This window comes from Salvelinus alpinus, chromosome 5 (genome assembly GCF_045679555.1).
Source record: "Salvelinus alpinus chromosome 5, SLU_Salpinus.1, whole genome shotgun sequence".
Lineage (NCBI taxonomy): Eukaryota > Metazoa > Chordata > Actinopteri > Salmoniformes > Salmonidae > Salvelinus > Salvelinus alpinus.
Genome location: NC_092090.1, coordinates 50,005,254 through 50,027,064, shown reverse-complemented (window position 1 = coordinate 50,027,064; position 21,811 = coordinate 50,005,254). Strand labels below are relative to the sequence as shown.

At 44.3% G+C, this 21,811-nt stretch overlaps 1 protein-coding gene across 1 annotated transcript in view; it reads left to right on the top strand.

Annotated features, from left to right (window-relative positions):
• Positions 1 to 21,811, top strand: part of LOC139576292 (protein kinase C-binding protein NELL1-like) — a 528,592-nt gene that overhangs the window by 22,482 nt on the left and 484,299 nt on the right. The window contains exon 3 of the mRNA XM_071402224.1: positions 8,489 to 8,639. Within this exon, the coding sequence (XP_071258325.1) occupies positions 8,489 to 8,639 (151 nt within the window). The remainder of the gene's footprint in view (positions 1 to 8,488; positions 8,640 to 21,811) is intronic.

Here is a 21,811-nt window from a genome sequence, read left to right as displayed (position 1 = left end):
CTGAGAGTCGCTGGAGCTGGGCAGAGGGGACAGGTCGGGTCCTCGCCATACCATTGATGTAGGTTTTTTGGTGATGGAAGCACATCATAAACAGCTCTTATGATGAAGCTGATGTTGCTTGCCTCCATTTGCCAAAGCCCACTCCAGTTGATCTTTCTCCTCTCCAGGCCTTCCCACCACGTCCATTGCCCTTGTTTAGCAAGAGAGACAGCCTTTGCACTTCTTGCAGTCTCCTCCTGTCTGCGCACCTCCTCGACCACCAGCTTCCTGCGTTCAGATGTTGTTGCCTTATAGAACGTTGGTTTGCTTGCTGCCAGGCCAAAGCCTCCTCTTCCATGCTGGATATTCCCCACAATGTCTTGGTGTCTCAGGGCTGATGTTCCTTGCTGCACAGCCTTGGATGATGTCCATTTCCGTCCAGTTTGTAGGGAAGGTGCAGCCTTGCTAATGCTCTGGTCTTTGGAGTCCTTCAATGTCATCTGAAGTCTTACTTTATAGCACTTGTACTCCTCCGTTAGACTTGTAAGAGGTAGTTCAAGGACCCCTTTGCCATAGAGGCCGATGTTACTCAGGCATCGTGGGACACCCAGCCATTTCTTGACGTATGTGGTAATGGTTCGTTCCCTCTTCTCCACTGTTGTTATTGGGACCTCATAGACGGTGAGTGGCCACATTACCCAGGGGAGAAGTCCAAACTGTAGGCACCAAAGCTTGAGCTTCCCAGGCAGTAGGGTCTTGTTGATGTTCTCAAGACTGTCGGCGATGTCCTGCCTTACTTGCTGCACTTGATCTTTATCCCGGAGGCTTTCGTTGTACCATCTACCCAGGCTCTTGACGGGTTGCTCAGACACCGTTGGTATCGGGTCATCTCCAATGCAGAACCTCACATCTTTAAGCTGTCCCTTGACTATGGAGATGCTTAGAGATTTGCTTGGCTTGATTTTCATCCGGGCCCACTTGATGTTATCCTGCAGTTTTGCAAGTAGCCGCCTGGTGCATGCTGCAGTGGTGGTCAGTGTAGTCATGTCATCCATGTATGCTCAGATAGGTGGGAGACGGAGCCCTTCCTTAGTTCTCTCACCGCCGACCACCCATCTCGATGCCCTGATGATGACTTCCATGGCCATAGTGAAGGCCAGAGGTGAAATTGTACAGCCTGCCATTATGCCTACTTCCAAGCGCTGCCATGTTGTTGTGAAGTCAGGTGTTGTGAAACACAATTGCAGGTCTTGGAAATAGGCCTTTACCAGTGTAGTGATGGGTTCTGGTACGTGGAAAATGTTAAAGGATTCCCAGAGGAGTTCATGGGGAACTGAGCCAAAGGCATTGGCCAGGTCGAGGAAGATGACATAGAGGTCTCTCTTGTCCTTCTTAGCTGTTTGGATCTGGTGCCAAATCATACTAGTATGTTCCAGGCAACCAGAGAAACCAGGAATGCCTGCTTTCTGTACAGATGTATCAATGTACTTGTTCCTTTCCAGGTAAGTGGTCAGCCTCTGTGCTATTATACTGAAAAAGATCTTCCCTTCGACGTTGAGAAGGGAGATTGGTCGGAATTGACTGATGTCTGTCGCATCCTTCTCTTTCGGGATTAGCACACCACCAGCCCTTCGCCATGCCTTTGGTATTATTTCCTTCTGCCACACTATCCTCATGAGCCTCCAAAGAAAGCGTAGAACATCCGGGGCGTTCTTGTAGAGCTTGTATGGTATTCCATTAGGCCCAGGAGCCGAGGCCGCTCTTGCTCGTCGGACAACGTTCTCTACTTCCTTCCATTTTGGAGGGTCAGTGTCCAGATTGAATTCTGGTGGTTGAATAGATGGGATGTCATGTGGGATGATTATCTGCTCATGCCTTTTCGTGTCCTGGTGGACCTTTTCCAGATGTTCTTCCAGTTCTGGCTTTGGAGTTTTTAGGATTCCTCACTTTTCCTTTGCGAAGAGGTCTTTGACAAACTTAAAGTTTTTTTTATAGAACCGTGTTCTTGAGTGTTCCTTCTTCCTACGAAGTTTCCTTAAGTTTTCCGCTCTTCGCAAGGTTGCCAGCCGACATTTGATGTCTGTTTGGAGTAGCATGAGACCTTCTCTCTCTGCATCAGAGGCCTTCTTCCACTGCTTTCTCAGCTGCCTTCTCTCTCTGACAAGTATCTCGATCTCTTGCTGCCTCCTAGATTTGGCTGGCGCGTGTGGTGTCTTGCCACTTCTCCTTTCGTTTACTCCAAAGCGCTCTTCTCCGTAGTGGTAGAATGTCTACCATCCTTTCAAGCTTTTTCTCTGCTGTTCCTACCTGTTGTTCCAAGATTTTTGTCAGGTCGTTGTTGATTGTTTCCCACTCTCTCTTTTCAACAGCTTTGGGCCACTTCACACTCGGTCTGTGCCCTTTGATCTTTTCCTCTTTTAGAGGTCTCTGTGGTTGGGTGAGTTCATCCACCAGCATTTCCGTGCTTGTGTTATCCTCCTGCGCAGTGGTCTCTGCCTGCTACAATCATGCAGTAACGTTACAGTGTAGTCAGTAAGCAGTTACAAATTAGTAAAATCAAAAGCTTACCTTGACTCGGAAGAGTTCCAGTGTTGTTGGAAAGTCATCTAGCTAGCTAGCTAACATACCCTTCTCTGTTTGAGCAGGGTGTTTAATTAGGCTAAACTTGCTAGCTGCATTTGCTAGCTAAGTAAGTGATAAAAATGACACTCTCTCTCTCGCTTCTCCTTCATTCGGAAGAAATTAATTTGTTCAACTGCTCAACTATTGTCTTTCTCTCTCTTTGAGTCAACTACTCAACACATTTTAAACACTGGAATGCTAGCTAGCTGTAGTTTATGCTTTCAGTAGATCTATTCTCTGATCCTTTGATTGGGTGGACAAAATGTCAGTTCATGCTGCAAGAGCTCTGATAGGTTGGAGGACGTCCTACGGAAGTTGTCATTATTACTGTGTAAGTCTATGGAAGGGGGTGAGAACCATGAGCCTCCTAGGTTTTGTTTTGAAGTCAATGTACCCAGAGGAGGACAGAAGCTAGCTTTCCTCCGGCTACAACATGGTGCTACCCTACAGAGTGCTGTTGAGGCCACTGTAGATATTCTTTGCAAAATAATGTGTTTTAATAAGGGAGATGGGATTACAGTATATTTGGGATTACAGTATATTCAATCTGACACTGTCTCACTCTCCATTCCTCTCAGAGTTGGATTCCTTGTTTAGTTTACTTGTCTCACAGACATTCATTGACTAAAGGACCTGGGGCCGTATATATCAAGCTGTTGTAGCATCAGCTCCCCCTGTCCATTTAATCTTATTCATTGTGATCTTAAAGGCTAAACTGATCCTAAATCAGCACTCCTCTGAGACGCTTGATACATATGGCCTCAGATTAGTGATACATTATTATCTGCTATGAAGTGAATCTGGCCAGCTGGATTGGCATGTGTTGGTGGTGACTCAGTGGCCTTAAAAGAAGGGACTCCATCAGTCTCAGCCAGTTTCTTCTCCTTGACTCATCCTTCCATTAGGGCACCATAGCAGTAGACACTATGTAGGGGGACACACTGGCCTTATCCAAAATCTGTCTCGCCTACTACTTACTAAAACTACATAGGCCTATTATGTAGTAATCGTACTACATACCATTTAGAACGTAGCCTACTGTTTAGTAAAAACGAATGCAGTAGACAACAAATATCAACACCCGTCATGAGAATGGATAATCTAATGCACAATTGTGTTGATTCACACCATTCGATCATTTAGGTACAGCGAGTCTCCTTATCGGATTATCAGATGATTATCAGCTGTTGTCAAACACAAGTGACTCAGAAAATACGATTTTCTTCCTAAAAAGTGTGCAGTGAATTCTACTAGATAAAAAGTTGAAATGAGTATAACATCCTGGCATTTAAAACATACTAGATTTTCACATAATACAAAACTATTTTTGCATACATTATTATATTCCTACTATTTAGAACGCACATATTTGTATTTGTCTCAAATTACACCCTATTCCCTATATATAGTGCACTAATTTGACCAATGAGGAGGCTATTTAACTAAACTGGGCAAAAAAAAATGCATTAAAAAGAGTGCACTATAGAGAATAAGGTGTAATTTGATATTTGAACAAAGCGAACCACCACATTTAACCATGAGAACCACCACATTTAACCATGGCAAGGTGACTGGAAAAATGGTTGAATACAAGCAGAGTACTTATTCCCTCCATAAGGCAATCAAACAGGCAAATCGTCAGTACAGAGACAAAGTGGAGTCGCAATTCAACGGCTCAGACTCGAGACATATGTGGCAGGGTCTACAGACAATCATGGATTACAACGGGAAAATCAGCCACGTCGTGGACACCGACGTCTTGCTCCCGGACAAGCTAAACACCTTCTTTGCCCGCTTTGAAGATAATATAGTGCCACCGACGTGGCCCGCTCCCAAGAACTGTGGGCTCTCGTTCTCCGTGGCCGACGTGAGTAAGACATTTAAATGTGTTAACCCTTGCACGGCTGATGGCCAAGACGGCATCCCTACCCACGTCCTCAGCGCATGCGCAGACCAGGTGGCTGGTGTGTTTACGGACATATTCAATCTCTCCCTATCCCAGTCTGCTGTTCCCACTTACTTCAAGATGTCCACCATTGTTCCTGTACCAAAGAAAGCAAAGGTAACTGAACTAAATGAATATCATGCAGTGCTTTGAGAGGCTAGTTAACCTTTCTGCGCACAGATCCCGATTACGGGATCATTTCCCTAAACAACCGCTGAATTGCAGGGCACCAAATTCAAAAATATTACAAAAAATATTTATAATCATGCAAATCACAAGTGAAATATACCAAAACACAGCTTAGCTTGTTGTTAATCCACCTATCGTGTCAGATTTTGAAAATATGCTTTCCAGAGAAAGAAATCCAAGATTTTGTGAGTATATCAATCAATGCTACAACAGCTAGCCCCAAATTAGCATGGTCACGAAAGTCAGAAAAGCAATAAAATGAATCGCTTACCTTTGATAATCTTCGGATGTTTGCACTCACGAGACTCCCAGTTACACAACAAATGTCATTTTTGTTCGATAAATATTACTTTTATAAGAAAAAAACGCTGTTTGGGTTGCGCGTTATGTTCAGAAAACTACAGCCTCGTTCCGTTCGACGAACATTCCAAAAAAGTATCCGTAATGGTCGTAGAAACATGTCAAATGTTTTTTATAATCAATCCTCAGGTTGTTTTTAACAAACATAATCAATAATATTTCAACCGGACCGTAACCTATTCAATAAGAGAGAAAAGGAAAATGGAGAGCTCCCCTCTCGCGCGCAGGAACTACTCAGAGGACACCTGACTACTTTTGAAAAATCTCGTTCATTTTTCAAAATAAAAGCCTGAAACTATGTCTAAAGCCTGGTCACAGCCTGAGGAAGCCATTGGAAAAAGAATCTGGTTGATACCCCTTTAAATGGAAGAAAGACTGGCCAGGAAACACAGATAAAAAAATATATATATCACTTCCGGGGTATATTTTCTCAGGTTTTCGCCTGCAGAATCAGTTGTGTTATACTCACAGACAATATTTTGACAGTTGGAAACTTTGGAGTGTTTTCTATCCTAATCTGTAAATTATATGCATATTCTACGATCTGGACCTGAGAAATAGTCCGTTTACCTTGGGAACGTTATTTTAAGAAAATAAAAAAATATGACCCCTAGCGTCAAGAAGTTAAGGATCATATCACCTCTACCTTACCTGACACCCTATCCCATCTGGACAAGATGAATACCTATGTAAAAATGCTGTTAATTGAATATAGCTCAGCCTTCAACACCATAGTACCCTCCAAGCTCATCACTAAGCCTGGGGCCCTGGGACTGAACCCTGTGCAACTGGGTCCTGGACTTCCTGACCGGCCGCCCCTAGGTGGTGAAAGTAGAAAACAACACCTCAACTTCGCTGTTCGTCAACACAGGGGCCCCACAAGGGTGCGTGCTCAGGCCCCTCATGTACTCCCTGTTCACCCATGATTGCGTGGCTACGCATGTCTCCATCTCAATCATCAAGTTTGCAGATGACACAACAGTTGCAGGCCTGATTACCAACAATGACAAGACAGCCTAGAGAGAGGAGGTGAGGGCCCTGGCGGAGTGGTGCGAGGAAAATAACCTCTCCGACAACGTCAAAACGAAGGAGCTGATTGTGGACTTTAGGAAACAGCAGAGAGAGCATGCCCCTATCCACATCGACAGGACAGTAGTGGAGAAGGTGAAAAGCTTCAAGTTCCTCGGCGTACACATCACCGATGTTCTGAAATGGTCCACCCACACAGACAGTGTGGTGAAGAAAGCGCAACAGCGTCTCTTCAACCTCAGGAGGCTGAAGAAATTTTGCTTGGCCCCTAAGACCCTCACAAATGTTTACAGATTCACAATTGAGAGCATCCTGTCAGGCTATATCACCGCCTGGTACGTCAACTACAGTGCTTGCAACCGCAGGGCTCTCCAGAGGATGGTGCGGTCTGCCCAACGCATCACCGGGGGCACACTGCCTGCCCTCCAGAACACCTACACCACCCGATGTCACAGGAATGCCAACAAGATAATCAAGGACATCAACCACCCGGGTCACGGCCTGTTCACCCCGCTACCATCCAGAAGGCGAGGTCAGTACAGGTGCATCAAAGCTGGGACCGAGAGACTGAAAAACAGCTTCTATCTCAAGGCCATCAGACTGTTAAATAGCCATCACTAGCCGGCTACCACCCGGTTACTCAACCCTGCACCTTAGAGGATGCTGCCCTATGTACATGGACTCACTGGTCACTTTAATAATGGATACTAATTGATTTGATTCATAGTATACTATGGTAAATACTACAGCATACTACAGTCTGCAAAAACACTACAGTAAATGTAACTGTAGTATTTTTTATGTGGGTCAGTCAGTCAGTGTCTGTGCCTGGTCCTGTGCCAGTGATAGCGTGGAGGCTGAGTGGAGAGGGCACGGCGGATGCGGATCACACCGGCAGGACTTTGGCACCAACTGAGAGAGGTTTACAAGCCTGCCATGGGGGGCAGCCACTAACTTGTCCAATTATACTGAACAAAAATATAAACGCTAAATGCTACAATTTCAAATATTTACAGTTGATATAAGGAAATCAGTCAATTTATGTAAATTCATTAGACCCTTATCTATGGATTTCACATGACTGGGATTACAGATATGCATCTGTTGGTAACAGATACCTTAAAAAAGGTAGGGGTGTGGATCAGAATATCATTCAGTATCTGATGTGACCAGCATTTACCCCATGCAGCGCGACACATTTTCTTCGCATAGATTTGATCAGGCTGATGATTGTGGCCTGTGGAATGTTGTCCAACTCCTCTTCAATGGCTGTGCGAAGTTGCTGGATATTGACGGGAACTGGAACACGATGTCGTACATGTCAATCCAGAGCATCCCAAATATGCTCAATGAGTGACATGTCTGGTGAGTTTGCAGGCCATGGAAGAACTGGGACATTTTCAGCTTCCAGGAATTGTGTACATGGGGCTATGCATTATCATGCTGAATAATGAAGTGATGGTTGCAGATGAGTGGCTTTATGATGTCCCCATCACAAGTTGCACCTTTGTAATGATCATGCTGTTTAATCAGCTTCTTCATATGCCACACCTGTCAGGTGGATGGATTATCTTGGCAAAGGAGAAATGCTCACTAAGGGATAGGGATGTAAACAAATTTGTGCAAAACATTTAAGAGAAATAAGCTTTGTGTACGTATGGAACATTTCTGGGATCTTTTATTTTAGCTCATGAAACATGGGAACAACACTTTACATGTTGCGTTTATAGTTTTGTTCAGTGTAGAAACACTCGATTTGGTGTTCCATTGCACTACGCTTTGAAACATTTGTTACGATGTGCCCTAATGAACACGTCCATGACCTGTTTCGTGTGTCTTATGTGCCTCATAGATGGACATTTTTCTGGTGTACTTGCAAAACGAGTTTGAGTTTGTTAGTGGACATATCCTCCTAATGTTTCAAAGATTTGCTGTGTTGAACGCACCTCTGGGTTGGGACCTCATCTAGGTAAATAGGTGACAATTTTTCTTGCTTGATACTGAGTGTGTGTTAGTGTTAATCTTTACGTTGAATAATGCATATGATACTATGCCTTTCTTTGTCATTAGAGAAGGCATTCATTGAAAAAGAGAACCATATTGGTGAACAGTACTGTTTTGGTGAAAGTCAGCAGTTTTTCAGGCCGTGCCTCAGACAATGTGTGTTCCAAATGGCCCTGTGCGCCCTGGTCAAACGTAGTGCACAACATTGGGAACAGGTTGCCATTTGGGACGCAGACACTTTTCTGTCTTCTTTTCCCCTGCTAGCTGACGCCTGAACCTTAACAGGCAGACAGGATGTCGACTGTGAAAGCGGCGAACATGCCGTTCCCTGATTGCTGTTCTTTCTCTTTCATCCCCCAGATGTGGGGAGAGCAGTCCACGCGCCCGCCCACATCACAGAGAAGGTGGTGGAGCTCTTCAGGAGTAAAAGTGAATTTACCTTCCTGGCCTCCATCCAGCAGAAGTCCTCCACGTCAGGAGTCATCTTCTCCATCCATGAATCTGAACACAGGTAATGCATATTTAATCATTTTATTACTGCCTTCTCAGCAGCTACTTTCTCTATCTGCCACCACTATCGTCAACTAACTTTTCCCAGCTGTGACTCTGAATGGCCCCTGTTGGAATTGAACCCACAGATGACTTCCTGTTGCATTCATTGAGCATTTGCAAGGCGAATTTGATCAGCCCGTTGAAAATATCAATGTCAGATTACTCTGCTTTTGTGAGTGACGGAGGGAAAGGAGTGGGAGATGTGTAACTTTCTGAATGCATGTTTTTCTGCTTGCATGAATTGGAAAGAAAAAATGAGTTGCCCTCTCTCAAACTGGTGAATGACAGAAGGAAAATCATACTTGAAGGAGGAACAGACAATGTAGTCGTTGATGATCCAGCATTTGTACAAAGTGCACACGGACATGTTGCTTTAACCTTAACTCCCCCTCCAGCCATTTCAAATAACTTCAGTCACAAACGTATAATATCTCTGTATTTTGTGTGTATGTGTGTCTGTTTGTGAGTTGTGCCCTTATTACAGTCAACACACATATACAGTAAGCTCCAAAAGTATTGGGACAATGACAAATGTGTTGTTATTTTGGCTCTGTACTCCAGAACTGTGGATTTGAAATGATACAATGAATGAGAAAGTTAGAGGCATAAATATCATGCCCCCCAAAAATGCTAACATCCTCTCATATTGTAATGGTGAGAGGTTAGCATGTCTTGGGGGTATGCTATTTGATTCATTCAGGATGATCCATAATCATGGTAGCATCTACATTAACGTTTGTATGTCATTGTTACCCGGTGCTGACCCTGTTCCTGTCCTGTTCCATGTCTGTGCTAAATTAATTGTTCAACTCTCCGTACCTGCTTCTCATCTCCAGCGTCGGTTCTTACAGCTTTAACACATGTCCACTTATTTTGTCTGGGCCTGGGCTTTTCTGTGCGTTACATCCCCTGAACAACTTCAAAACATCAGCCTTTTTAACAACAACCCTCTCAAACATTTGTAATGATGCTTCCATTTGTTTTACCCCCGACACAAAGTCGTCAGATTCAAATCTTGAGAAGAAAACATTCAGCTCATTAGCTGGCCCTCATGTCTCCCAAGGTCGGCACTGGTTTTTCCTCTGCCTATGTGGGGGGTACTAGCCATGGATTTAATCCCTTGCCAGGCCACCCTTGAGTTCCCTGAGGGTCCTCTCCACCCTTTGCTTGTATGCCTCCTTGTCCACCAGTATCTGTCCCATACGGACTCGGGAGAGGCGAAGGTTGAGCGCCGTGCGTCCTCCGAAACACAACCCAGCCAAGCCGCACTGCTTCTTGACACAACGCCCACTTAACCCGGAAGCAAGCTGCACCAATGTGTCAGAGGAAACACCTTACACCTGGAGACCTGGTCAGCGTGCGCTGCACCTAGCCTGCCACAGGAGTCACTAGTGTGCGATGGGACAAGGACATCCCTGCTGGCCAAACCCTACCCTAACCCGGACGACGCTGGGCCAATTGTGCGCCGCCCCATGGGTTACCCGGTCACGCCCGGCTGCAACAGAGCCGGAACTCGAACCCAGAATCTCTAGTGACACAGCTAACAGTGCGATGCAGTGCCTTAGACCACTGCGCCACTCGGGAGGCCCGTAACCCAGCATTTTTTAGAGTGAGGATAAAACTAAATGGAATGGAGAAATCCTAGAGGAAAACCTTTCGACCAGACACTGGGAGAGAAATTCACCTTTCAGCAGGACAATAACCGAAAACACAAGAACAAATCTACACTGAGTTGTTTACTAAGAAGACAGTGAATGTTCATGATTGTCTGAGTTACAGTTCTGACTTAAATCTGCTATAAAATCTATGGCAAGACTTAAAAATGTCTGTATAGAAATGAACAACAACTTGGCAGAGCTTGAAGAATTTTGAAAATAATAAAGGGCACATATTGCACAATCCAGGTGTGCAAAGCTCTAAGAGACTTACCCAAAAGACAGACAGTTGTAATTGCTGCCAAAGGGTGTTTCACACATGCACACTCAGCATTAGTTTGTGAAAAATATCCTTTCTATGTTATTGTGTTATTCCAATATATTCTTCTCAAGATAAAATACAGTGAGCTCGAACTTATGTTGTTGTTTTGGCTCCAGCACTTTGGATTTTAAATGATATAATGACTTTGAGGTTAAAGTGCAGACTGTCAGCTTTAATTTGAGGGTATTTTCTATTTGTGTCCAATAGAAATGAATGGTAAATAATGTATTGTGTCATTTTTTTACCCCTTTTTCTCCCCAATTTCGTGGTATCCAATTGGTCTTGTCTCATCGCTGCAACTCCTGTACGGACTCAGGAGAGGCGAAGGTCGAGAGTCATGCGTCCTCCGAAACACAACCCAACCAAGCCGCACTGCTTCTTGATACAACGCACATCCAACCCGGAAGCCAGCCGCACCAATGTGTCGGAGGAAACACCGTTCACCTAGCAACCTGGTCAGCGTGCACTGCGCCCGGCCCGCCACAGGAGTCGCTAGTGCGCGATGAGACAAGGATATCCCTGCCGGCCAAACCCTCCCTAACCCGGACGACGCTGGGCCAATTATGCGTCGCCCCATGAGCCTCCCGGTCGCGACCAGCTGTGGCAGAGCCTGGGCTCGAACCCAGAGTCTCTGGTGGCACTGCAATGCAACCAGATAGGGTCCACCATTTATATCCAAATACCTCCTTTTTGTTTGCGTGTTTAGTACACAACCAAACTCACGACGCGCGGGCAAGTCCAGGCGAAAGTTCAGACGAAGTCATATTACAGTTCGTAGAAACATGTCAAACGAAGTATAGAATCAATCTTTATGATGTTTTTATCATAAATCTTCAATAATGTTTCAACCGGAGAATTCCTTTGTCTGTAGAAATGCAATGGAACAGAGCTAACTCTCACGTGAGCGTGCATGATCAGCTCATGCACCTCTGGCAGAGCCCTGACTCATTCAGCTCTCATTCCCCCCTCCTCACAGTAGAAGCATCAAACAAGGTTATAAAGACTGTTAACATCTAGTGGAAGCCTTAGGAAGTGCAATATGACCCCATTGACACTGTATCTTGGATAGGCAAAGAGTTGAAAAACTACAAACCTCAGATTTCCCACTTCCTGGTTGAATTTTTTCTCAGGTTTTTGCCTGGCATATGAGTTTTGTTATACTCACAGACATCATTCAAACAGTTTTCGAAACTCCAGAGTGTTTTCTATCCAAATCCACAAATAAATGCATATCCTAGCATCTGGGCCTGAGTAGCAGGTAGTTTACTCTGGGGACGCTTTTCATCCGGATGTGAAAATACTGCCCCCTACCCCAAAGAAGTTAACGGGATTTAAGCCATAAGAAGTTTTAAGGTCAGGGCCCTCCGCAAGGCTCACAAGCCACCCCCTGTATCCTGACTTTGAACTACTCCCCTCTCGGCACAGGTATAGGAAAAACAGAACTAGACAATAATTTGTGCCAGGTGTGATAAGTTAAGTACATGTGCTCTTGGATAGCACAACATTTTTGCTCCAGACGTTTCTCACCATTAAACTTCCTAATACAACGGCCGGAGAAGGGGATGGAGAAATCCGCCCAATTCTACCCCTCACACATTTCATGGAACATTTCACAGGCCCACGAGAAGCAGGATAGCGTACGCCCGCAGCTCCCGGCAATAGGTCCAGACCTGCCACAGCAGGAAGAGCCCTGTCAGATCCAGAGAGAGGGAAAGGAGACAAACTCGACAACGAGGCCGCTGTTGGAGTCAGTGCCGATGGAGTCAGCACAGCTGTCACAGATACAGGCAGACCCAGCAATGAAGGCGGAGGTAGATCAGGCACCAGGGTGGCAAAGCTACTCTTCATCTCGATCTGCTCCGGAACTCTCGCAGACACTCTAATCTATTTAGCAGCGTGCCGCTGCCTTCAGTTTGCGCGACTTGTGACATGGGACCAGCACTATTGGAACAAACCTCTTGATGTTCTCCATCTACTCCACCACAAGATGGGGGAGGAGGAGAAGCAGATGGAGACGACTTCCTTGGCAGGCAAGTTCCAGGTAGCACAGGCCATTCGGATAGGGACAGACGACAAGGCGGTGATACATCCATCAAGCTCGAGGAGCGTCCAGCCACAGGAGTTGAGAACGAGAAAGTTCCAATTGCCAGTTTTCACAATAAGTTCAGGCAGAATTGAAATTGGCTTGCTGAGGATAGCCACTTCATTCCTGTGCGTAATAGGAGCGTGCGCGCCTCAGTGAAATAGGCTACGTGGCCTGCGCTCCACGCTTTGGAGTCAGAACATTGAAAAAGAGAAGATTTTTCTACGTATGCATGAGTTGAAATATCATTAAGTCTGAGTAGGAAGAATGTAGGAATGTAGCAATATATGTAGAAATTGCCTTTTACATTGTAGAACCAGTTTATTGGTTTCCAATTGGGTAATTGTATGGTCCTGGGGGCCAAGTGCTTATATTATGCAGGCCTACCTGTTTGAGCTCCTGTTAGTCAGATTCAATGTGGTTTCTCAAGGGGAGGCTGTACAGTCTTGCCCTCTACCTGTAACGTCTGCTTCCAACTCACACTCTCAAACACATAGATCCCCTGAATGCATCTCAAGTTCCAACCCACTTTCCAGCTCACACTCTCAAACACATAGATCCCCTGAACACAGCTCACTCTCCAGATCCCAATCACCTGAATTCTGATCACCTGTTCACACACCTGTATGTCATTCTCACACCTATTTAGTTCAGTTCTTTGCACCCCATCATTGTGAGGTATTGTTTGTTTTGTGACACACTTCTATTCGGAGCTCTGGTTTTCCCGTAATTGAATCCGCCTGTGTATGATAATTTTTGCCTGCCTCACTAACGAAGCCTTCTGCCTGTTCTTTAGCCTATCGGATTTCCTGTTATCAACCTATTGCCTGATATCCCAGACGACGTTACTAGCCTTTTCCCTGCCTGTACTGTTGCCTTTTTGGACCTCAGTGTATGACCATCTGCCTGCCCCTGGACCCAGCTATCTGCCTCCTCCTGTGGTCCTTTACAATAAACATCTGCTGTGCCATGCGCTTCAAACCAGTTCTCTGTCTCCCATCCTGTTATTTACACTACCAGTGTCCATTCATATGGGACAGGCTATTGCCCGTGCATATTTGGTAAATCTACTAGTATATTTTCTTTGATATGAAGCTTTCATCATTGGATCAACACGACCTGTATATACCTCTACACTGAGTACAAGGTTCATATGTTACAATTATATTGAACAAAAATATAAATGCAAGATGCAACAATTTCAATGATTTTACTGAGTTACAGTTCATAAACTCAGCAAAAAAAGAAATGTCAACTGCATTTATTTTCAGCAAACTTAACATGTGTAAATATTTGTATGAACATAAGATTCAACAACTGAGACATAAACTGAACAAGTTCCACAGACGTGGGACTAACAGAAATGGAATAATGTGTCCCTGAACAAAGGGGGGTCAAAATCAAAAGTAACAGTCAGTATCTGGTGTGGCCAACAGCTGCATTAAGTACTGCAGTGCATCTCCTCCTTGTGGACTGCACCAGATTTGCCAGTTATTGCTGTGAGGTTACCCCACTCTTCCACCAAGGCACCTGCAAGTTCCCGGACATTTCTGGGGGGAATGACCCTAGCCCTCACCCTCCGATCCAAAATGTCCAAGACATGCTCAATGGGATTTTAGATCGGGGCTCTTCGCTAGCCATGACAGAACACTGACATTCCTGTCTTGCAGGAAATCACGCACAGAACGAGCAGTATGGCTGTTGGCATTGTCATGCTGGAGGGTCATGTCAGGATGAGCCTGCAGGTTGGGTACCACATGAGGGAGGAGGATGTCTTCCCTGCAATGACAACAAGCTCAGTCTGATGATGCTGTGACACCTCCAAATCGATCCCGCTCCAGAGTACAGACTTCGGTGTAACGCTCATTCCTTCAACGAAAAACGCGAATCAGACCATCACCCCAGGTGAGACAAAATCGCGACTCATCAGTAAAGAGCACTTTTTGCCAGTCCTGTCTGGTCCAGTGACGGTGGGTTATTGCCCATAGGCGACGTTGTTGCCGGTGATGTCTGGTGAGGACCTGTTTTACAACAGGCCTACAAGCCCTCAGTCTAGCCTCTCTCAGCCTATTTCGGACAGTCTGAGCACTGATGAAGGGATTGTGCATTCCTGGTGTAACTCGGGCAGTTGTTGTTGATTTCCTGTACCTGTCCCGCAGGTGTGATGTTCGGATGTACCGATCCTGTGCAGGTGTTGTTACACGTGGTCTGCCACTGCTAGGACGATCAGCTGTCCATCCTGTCTCCCTGTAGCGCTGTCTTAGGCGTCTCACAGTACGGACATTGCAATTTATTGCCCGGGCCACATCTGCAGTCCTCATGCCTCCTTGCAGCATTCCTAAGGCACGTTCACGCAGATGAGCAGGGACACTGGGCATCTTTCTTTTGGTGTTTTTCAGAGTCAGTAGAAAGGCCTCTTTAGTGTCCTAAGTTTTCATAACTGTGACCTTAATTGCCTACCGTCTGTAAGCTGTTAGTGTCTTATCAACCATTCCACAGGTGCATGTTCATTAATTGGTTGTGGTTCATTGAATAAGCATGAGAAATGGTGTTTAAACACTTTACAATGAAGATCTGTGAAGTTATTTGTATTTTTACGAATTATCTTTGAAGACAGGGTCCTGAAAAAGGGACGTTTCTTTTTTTGCTGAGTTTATAAGGAAATCAGCCAATTGAAAAACAATTATTAGGCCCTAATCTATGGAGTTCACATGACTGGGAATACATATATGCATCTGTTGGTCACAGATACCTTAAAAGGTAGGGTTGTGGATCAGAATACCAGTCAGTATCTCGTGTGACCACCATTTACCCCATGCAGCGCTACGCATCTCCTTCACATAGAATTCACCAGGCTGATGATTGTGGCCTGTGGAATGTTGTCCCACTCCTCTTCAATCGTCGTGCAAGTTGCTGGATATTGGCGGGACACGCTGTCATACACGTCGATTCAAAGCATCCCAAACATGTTCAATGGGTGACATGTCTGGTGAGTTCAGGACATGGAAGAACTGAGACATTTTCAGCTTCCAGGAATTGTGTACAGATCCTTGTGACACGAGGTGATGGCGGCAGATGAATGGCATGACAATGGGTCTCAGGATCTTGTCACTGTGCATTGAAATTGTGATCAATAAAATGCAATTGAGTTTGTTGTGCGTAGCTAATGCCTGCCCATACCATAACCCCATTGACAACCCCATCAACACACTCTGTTCACAATGTTGAAAATCGTCAAACCGCTTGCCGCATGACACCATACACGTGGTCGGTGGTTTTAAGTCCGGTTGGACGTACTGCCAAAGTCTTTAAAACGACGTTTGAGGTGGCTTATGATAGGCAATTGAACATTAAATTATCTGGCAACAGCTCTGGTGGACGTTCCTGCCCTCAAAACATGAGACATCTGTAGCATTGTGATGTGTGACAAAGCTGCAATTTTTTGAATGGCCTTTTATTGTTTCCTGCACAAGGTGCATCTGTGTAATGACCATGCTGACTCGACTTGGCTTGGTCTTAGAATGCACGACTTGGACTTGACTCGAGGCTTGACCCGCTATACTTGGGACTCGACTTGAGGCTCCGAGGTTGTGATTCAAATAATGGTGACTTGGTCCCACCTCTGATATACACTGAGTGTACAAAACATTAAGGACACATGCAATTTTTTTAGGGAGTAGCACAACTGCTCTTTCCATTACATAGAAAACCAGGTGAATCCAGGTGAAGTCAAGGTCCCTTATTGATGTCACTTGCTAACTCCACTTCAGGACCCTGTCTTCACTCCACAATGAAGATGAAGGGGAGGAAACAGGTGAAAGAAGGATTTCTAAGCCTTGAGACAATTGATACATGGATTGTGTAGATGTGTCATTCAGAGGGAAAATGGGCAAGACAAAATATTTAAGTTCCTTTAAAATGGGTATGGTAGTAGGTGACAGGCTCTCCGTTTTGTGTCAAGAACTGCAATGCTGTTGGGTTCTGAGGCTGTTCTGAGGGCAAAAGAAGGGGGGGGGGGGGGGGAACCCCAATATTAGGAAGGTGTTCCTAATGTTTGGTATACTCAGTGTATACATTGAAACATTAAGAACACCTTCCTAATACTGGGTTGCACCCCATTCCCCCTTTTGCCCTCAACAGCTTCAATTCATCCGTGTATGGACTCTTGAAGAGGTCGCAAGCGTTCTACAGGGATGCTGGCCCATCCCTGTATGACTCCAATGCTTCCCACAGTTGTGTCAAGTTGGATGGATGTCCTTTGGTAGGGGACCATTCTTGATATACACGTGAAACTGTTGAGCATGAAAAATCCAGCAGCAGTTCCTGAAACAAACTGGTTTGCCTGGCACCGACTAACTTATCACGTTCTACATGTTTTGTCTTGCCCATTCACCCTCTGAATGGCACACATACACAAGCTCATGTCTCACTTGTCTCGAGGCTTAAACATCCTTCTTTAACATGTCTCCTCCTCTTCATCTACATTGATTTAAAGTGCATTTAACAAGTGACATCAGTAAGGGTTCATAGCTTTCACCTGGATTCACCTGGTCAGTGGTGTTCTTAATGTTTTGTATACTCAGTGTATACAGTTGTGCATTCGGAAAGTATTCAGACCCCTTGACATTTTCCACATTTGGTTACATTACAGCCTTATTCTAAAATGGATTGAAAAAAACATCCTCATCAATCTACACACAGCACTCCATAATGACAAAGCGAAAAAAGGTTTTTAGAAATACCTTATTTACATAAGCATTCAGACCCTTTGCTAATACTCGAAATTGAGCTCAGAGGCACCCTGTTTCCATTGATCATCCGTGAGATGTTATTACAACTTGATTGGAGTTCACCTGTGGTAAATTCAATTTAATAGACATTATTTGGATAGGCACACAAATGTGCATATAAGGTCCTACAGTTGACAGTGCATGTTAGAGCAAAATCCAAACCATGAGGTCGAAGTAATTGTCTGTAGCGCTCCGAGACATAATTTTGTCGAGGCACAGATCTGGGGAAGAGTACCAAAAAGGTCCCCAAGAACACAGTGGCCTCCATTATACTTATATGGAAGAAGTTTAGAACCACCAATACTATTCCTAGAGCTGGCCACCCAGCCATACTGAGAAATTGGGGGAGAAGGGCCTTGGTCAGGGAGGTGACCAAGAACCCAATGGTCACTCTGACAGCTCCAGAGTTCCTCTGTGGAGATGAGAAAACCTTCCAGAACCTTCTCTGCAGCACTCCACCAATCCGGCCTTTATTTTAGAGTGGCCAGACGGAAGCCACTCCTCAGTAAAAGGCACATGACAGCCGCTCGCAGATTGTCAAAGGGCACCTAAAGGATTCTCAGACCATGAGAAACTAGATTCTCTGGTCTAATTAAACCAAGATTGAACTCTTTGGCCTGAATCCCAAGCTTCAAGTGTGAAGGAAACCTGACACCATCCCTACAGTGAAGCATGGTGGTGGCAGCACCATGCTGTGGGGATGTTTTTCAGTGTCAGGGACTGGGAGACCCTTGATGAAAACCTCCTCCAGAGCGCTCAGGACCTCAGACTGGGGGCGACGATTCACCTTCCAAAAGGACAGCGACCCTAAACGGCTTCTGGAGAAGTTTCTGAATGTCTTTAAGTGGCCCAGCCAGCGCAAGGACTTGAACCCGATCGAACATCTCTGGAGAGACCTGAACATAGCTGTACAGTGATGCTCCCTATCCAACCTGACAGAGCTTGAGAGGATCTGCAGAGAAGAATGGGAGAAACTCCCCAAATACAGGTGTGCCAAGCTTGTAGCTTGTAGGCTTTCTTCCTGGGATGAAGGAGAGGACCAAAACGCAGCGCGGCTAGTGTTCAACATGATTTAATAAAGATAATAACGTGAACACTACAAGCAACAAAACAATAAATGTGAAAACCGAAAACAGTCCTATCTGGTGCAGAACACAAAGACAGGAAACAATCACCCACAAACCAACAGTGCAAACAGGCTACCTTAATATGGTTCCCAATCAGAGACAATGACAAACACCTGCCTCTGATTGAGAACCATATTAGGCCAAACAACAAACCCAACATAGAAACCCAAAACATAGAATGCCCACCCAGCTCACGTCCTGACCAACTAAACAAAGACTAAACAAAGGAAATAAGGTTAGGAACGTGACATTAGGATCATACTCAAGAAGACTTGAGGCTGTAATAGCTGGCAATGGTGCTTCAACAAAGCACTGGGTAAAGTTATGTTTTGGGAAACATTTCAAAAAATCTGTTTGTCATTATGGGGTATTAGAACACAAAGGGTTTTCTTTAATGGAAGCTTCTCTAATGTCAAACATGTAGTTTGTGGTGTACCGCATTGCAGTTCTCTAGGCCCTCTACTCTTTTCTATTTGTACCAATGACCTGCCACTGGCATTAAACAAAGCATGTGTGCCCATGTAAGCTGATGATTCAACCATATACGCATCAGCAACCACAGCTAATGAAGTCACTGAAACCTTAACAAAGAGTTGCAGTCTGTTTTGGAATCGGTGGCCAGTAATAAACTGGTTCTGAACATCTCTAAGTGCATTGTATTTGGTACAAATCATTCCCTAAGTTCTAGACCTCAGCTGAATCTGGTAATGAATGGTGTGGCTGTTGAACAAGTTGAGGAGGCTAAATTACTTGGCGTTACCTTAGATTGCTAACTGTCATGGTCAAAACATATAGATTCAATGGTTGTAAAGATGGGGAGAGGTCTGTCCGTAATAAAGAGATGCTCTGCTTTTTTGACAACACAACGTTTTGCAGGCCCTAGTTTGGTCTAATCTTGATTACTGTCTAGTTGTGTGGTCCAGTGCTGCAAGGAAAGACCTAGTTAAGCTGCAGCTGGCCCAGAACAGAGCGGCACGTCTTGCTCTTCAATGTTATCAGAGGGCTGATATAAATACTATGCATGCCAGTCTCTCTTGGCTAGGAGTTGAGTAGAGACTGACTGCATCACTTCTTATTTTTATAAGAAGCATTAATGTGTTGAGAATTCCAAATTATTTAAATAGTCAACTTACACACAGCTCTGACATACACACTTACCCCACCATGCATTCCACCAGGGGTCTTTTCACAGTCCCCAAATCCAGAACAAATTAAAGAAAGCGTACAGTATTATATAGAGCCATTATTGCATGGAACTCCGTTCCATCTCACATTGCTCAATTAAACAGCAGACCTGGTTTCAAAATACGGATTAAGCAACACCTCACGGCACAACGCCTCCTCCCTATTTGACCTAGATAGTTTGTGTGTATGCACTGATATGTAGGCTATGTGTGCCTTTTAAAAAACATGTATCTAGTTCTGTCCTTGAGCTGTTCTTATCTATTAATGTGTGGACCCCAAGAAGAGTAGCTGTTGCAACAGCTAATGGGAATCCTAATAAAATACCAAAATACCAAATTGTGTTAAGATTGATGAGAAAAAAAATAAAAAATTCATCCATTTTAGAAACGGCTGTAACGTAACAAAATGTGGAAAAGTCAAGGGGTATGATTACTTTCCGAATGCACTGTATATGCCGTATTGTGATTTTATTCTATTCTATTACTTAGTATTATTACTATTATTATTTGTTATTATTGTTTCACTCACTTCTCTTTGACCTGCATTGTTGGAGCATAATCATTTCACTGTACCCTGCTGTATTACATCTGGGACCCTGTGCATGTGACTCATAAACTCTGATTTGATGTCTTTAGGAACCACTGTAACTAACTTGCTTACAATTTGTGATGAGTGAGTGTTTTTGCAGAAATAAATGGGCCTAAAGATAGGCCTACGCTACAGAGGCAGTATGTCATACATTTCTTTTTGAGCATCTGCTTCATGAAAGGTCTGTGCACTACACTGCCCTGTAGGCAGACTATGGCCTCTATTTTAACAAACCTAACTCAATAGTAAATCTAAGTGCAGGCGGTAACGCTATAGGTTCAGGGGTGTGTCAGAAATATTTGTGCTATTTTCACTATTACAATTATCGAGACATTTGCTGGCCTTGGCGGGAAAGTGCTGGGTTTTGATGAATGAACAAGTTGTGGGCGTGTCGAGGCTTGGCCCCTCACTGGCCAATCAGAAAGTGCTCCGTGGCGAAATATGTGGTTGCTTCAAGTTGTGTATTTATGTATTGCCTTGGAATCAACTCCAGTTCCAAAGTTAGTCCGTTATAGTTGGTTCAATGGCTTACAGAAACAACATAACAAAAATGAAGACCTATCTGTATGTTAACTTGAACCAGTTTGCAGTTCACATTGCTCTAAGTAATTGCATGGCTTCAATAGCATTCACACCTACTATAAATTGCATTATGGCTGAGCATGGATATGCCAAACATTGTAAATAAGCCAGATTAAATTTGTTATTGATAATGCCTAAAAAGACAGCAAATACTTCTAATCAAACAACTGGTTTTAAATAGGCTGTGTCTCACTTACAGGCCCATCATTTCCAGCATGTAATATTAAAACAACCCAGTCTATGGAGGGTTTTACACACATCCAAACTTTTCCCAGTAGCTGGACAAAGTTCAAACATAAATAGAAGGGGAGAATGTCCACTCACCGTTATACTGCTCGCAAATAGGCATATGTTTTATAAACACAATCGGAACCATTTATCAGATCGCATTCACAGATCACATTCATCTGCAGAAGTTTGCATTACAAGTATGCCACAGATTTTGTCATGAATATACCAGGGGCCTGATTTATAAAACTGTGCAGAGGATTCACGTCAAAAGATGGCATACGGATGAAACACAGAAAGTGCTTACGCACAAAAATATTCTGATTTATAACACAGAAAGGCTAAAAATGAAATTTCACCAGTGTGAAATAGAAATGATTGTAGGGGAGGTTGAAGCAAGAAAAAATATATTGTTTGGTGGACACAGTGTGGGCATTACAAATGCCAAAAAGGCGTTAGAGTGGCAGCATGTGGCGGACGCTGTGAATGCTGCTGGCTCAGAAGGACAGACTTTCTCAGGAATAAAAAAAGAAGTGGTCCGACATAAAAGTGGCAGCCAAAAGGCGCATAG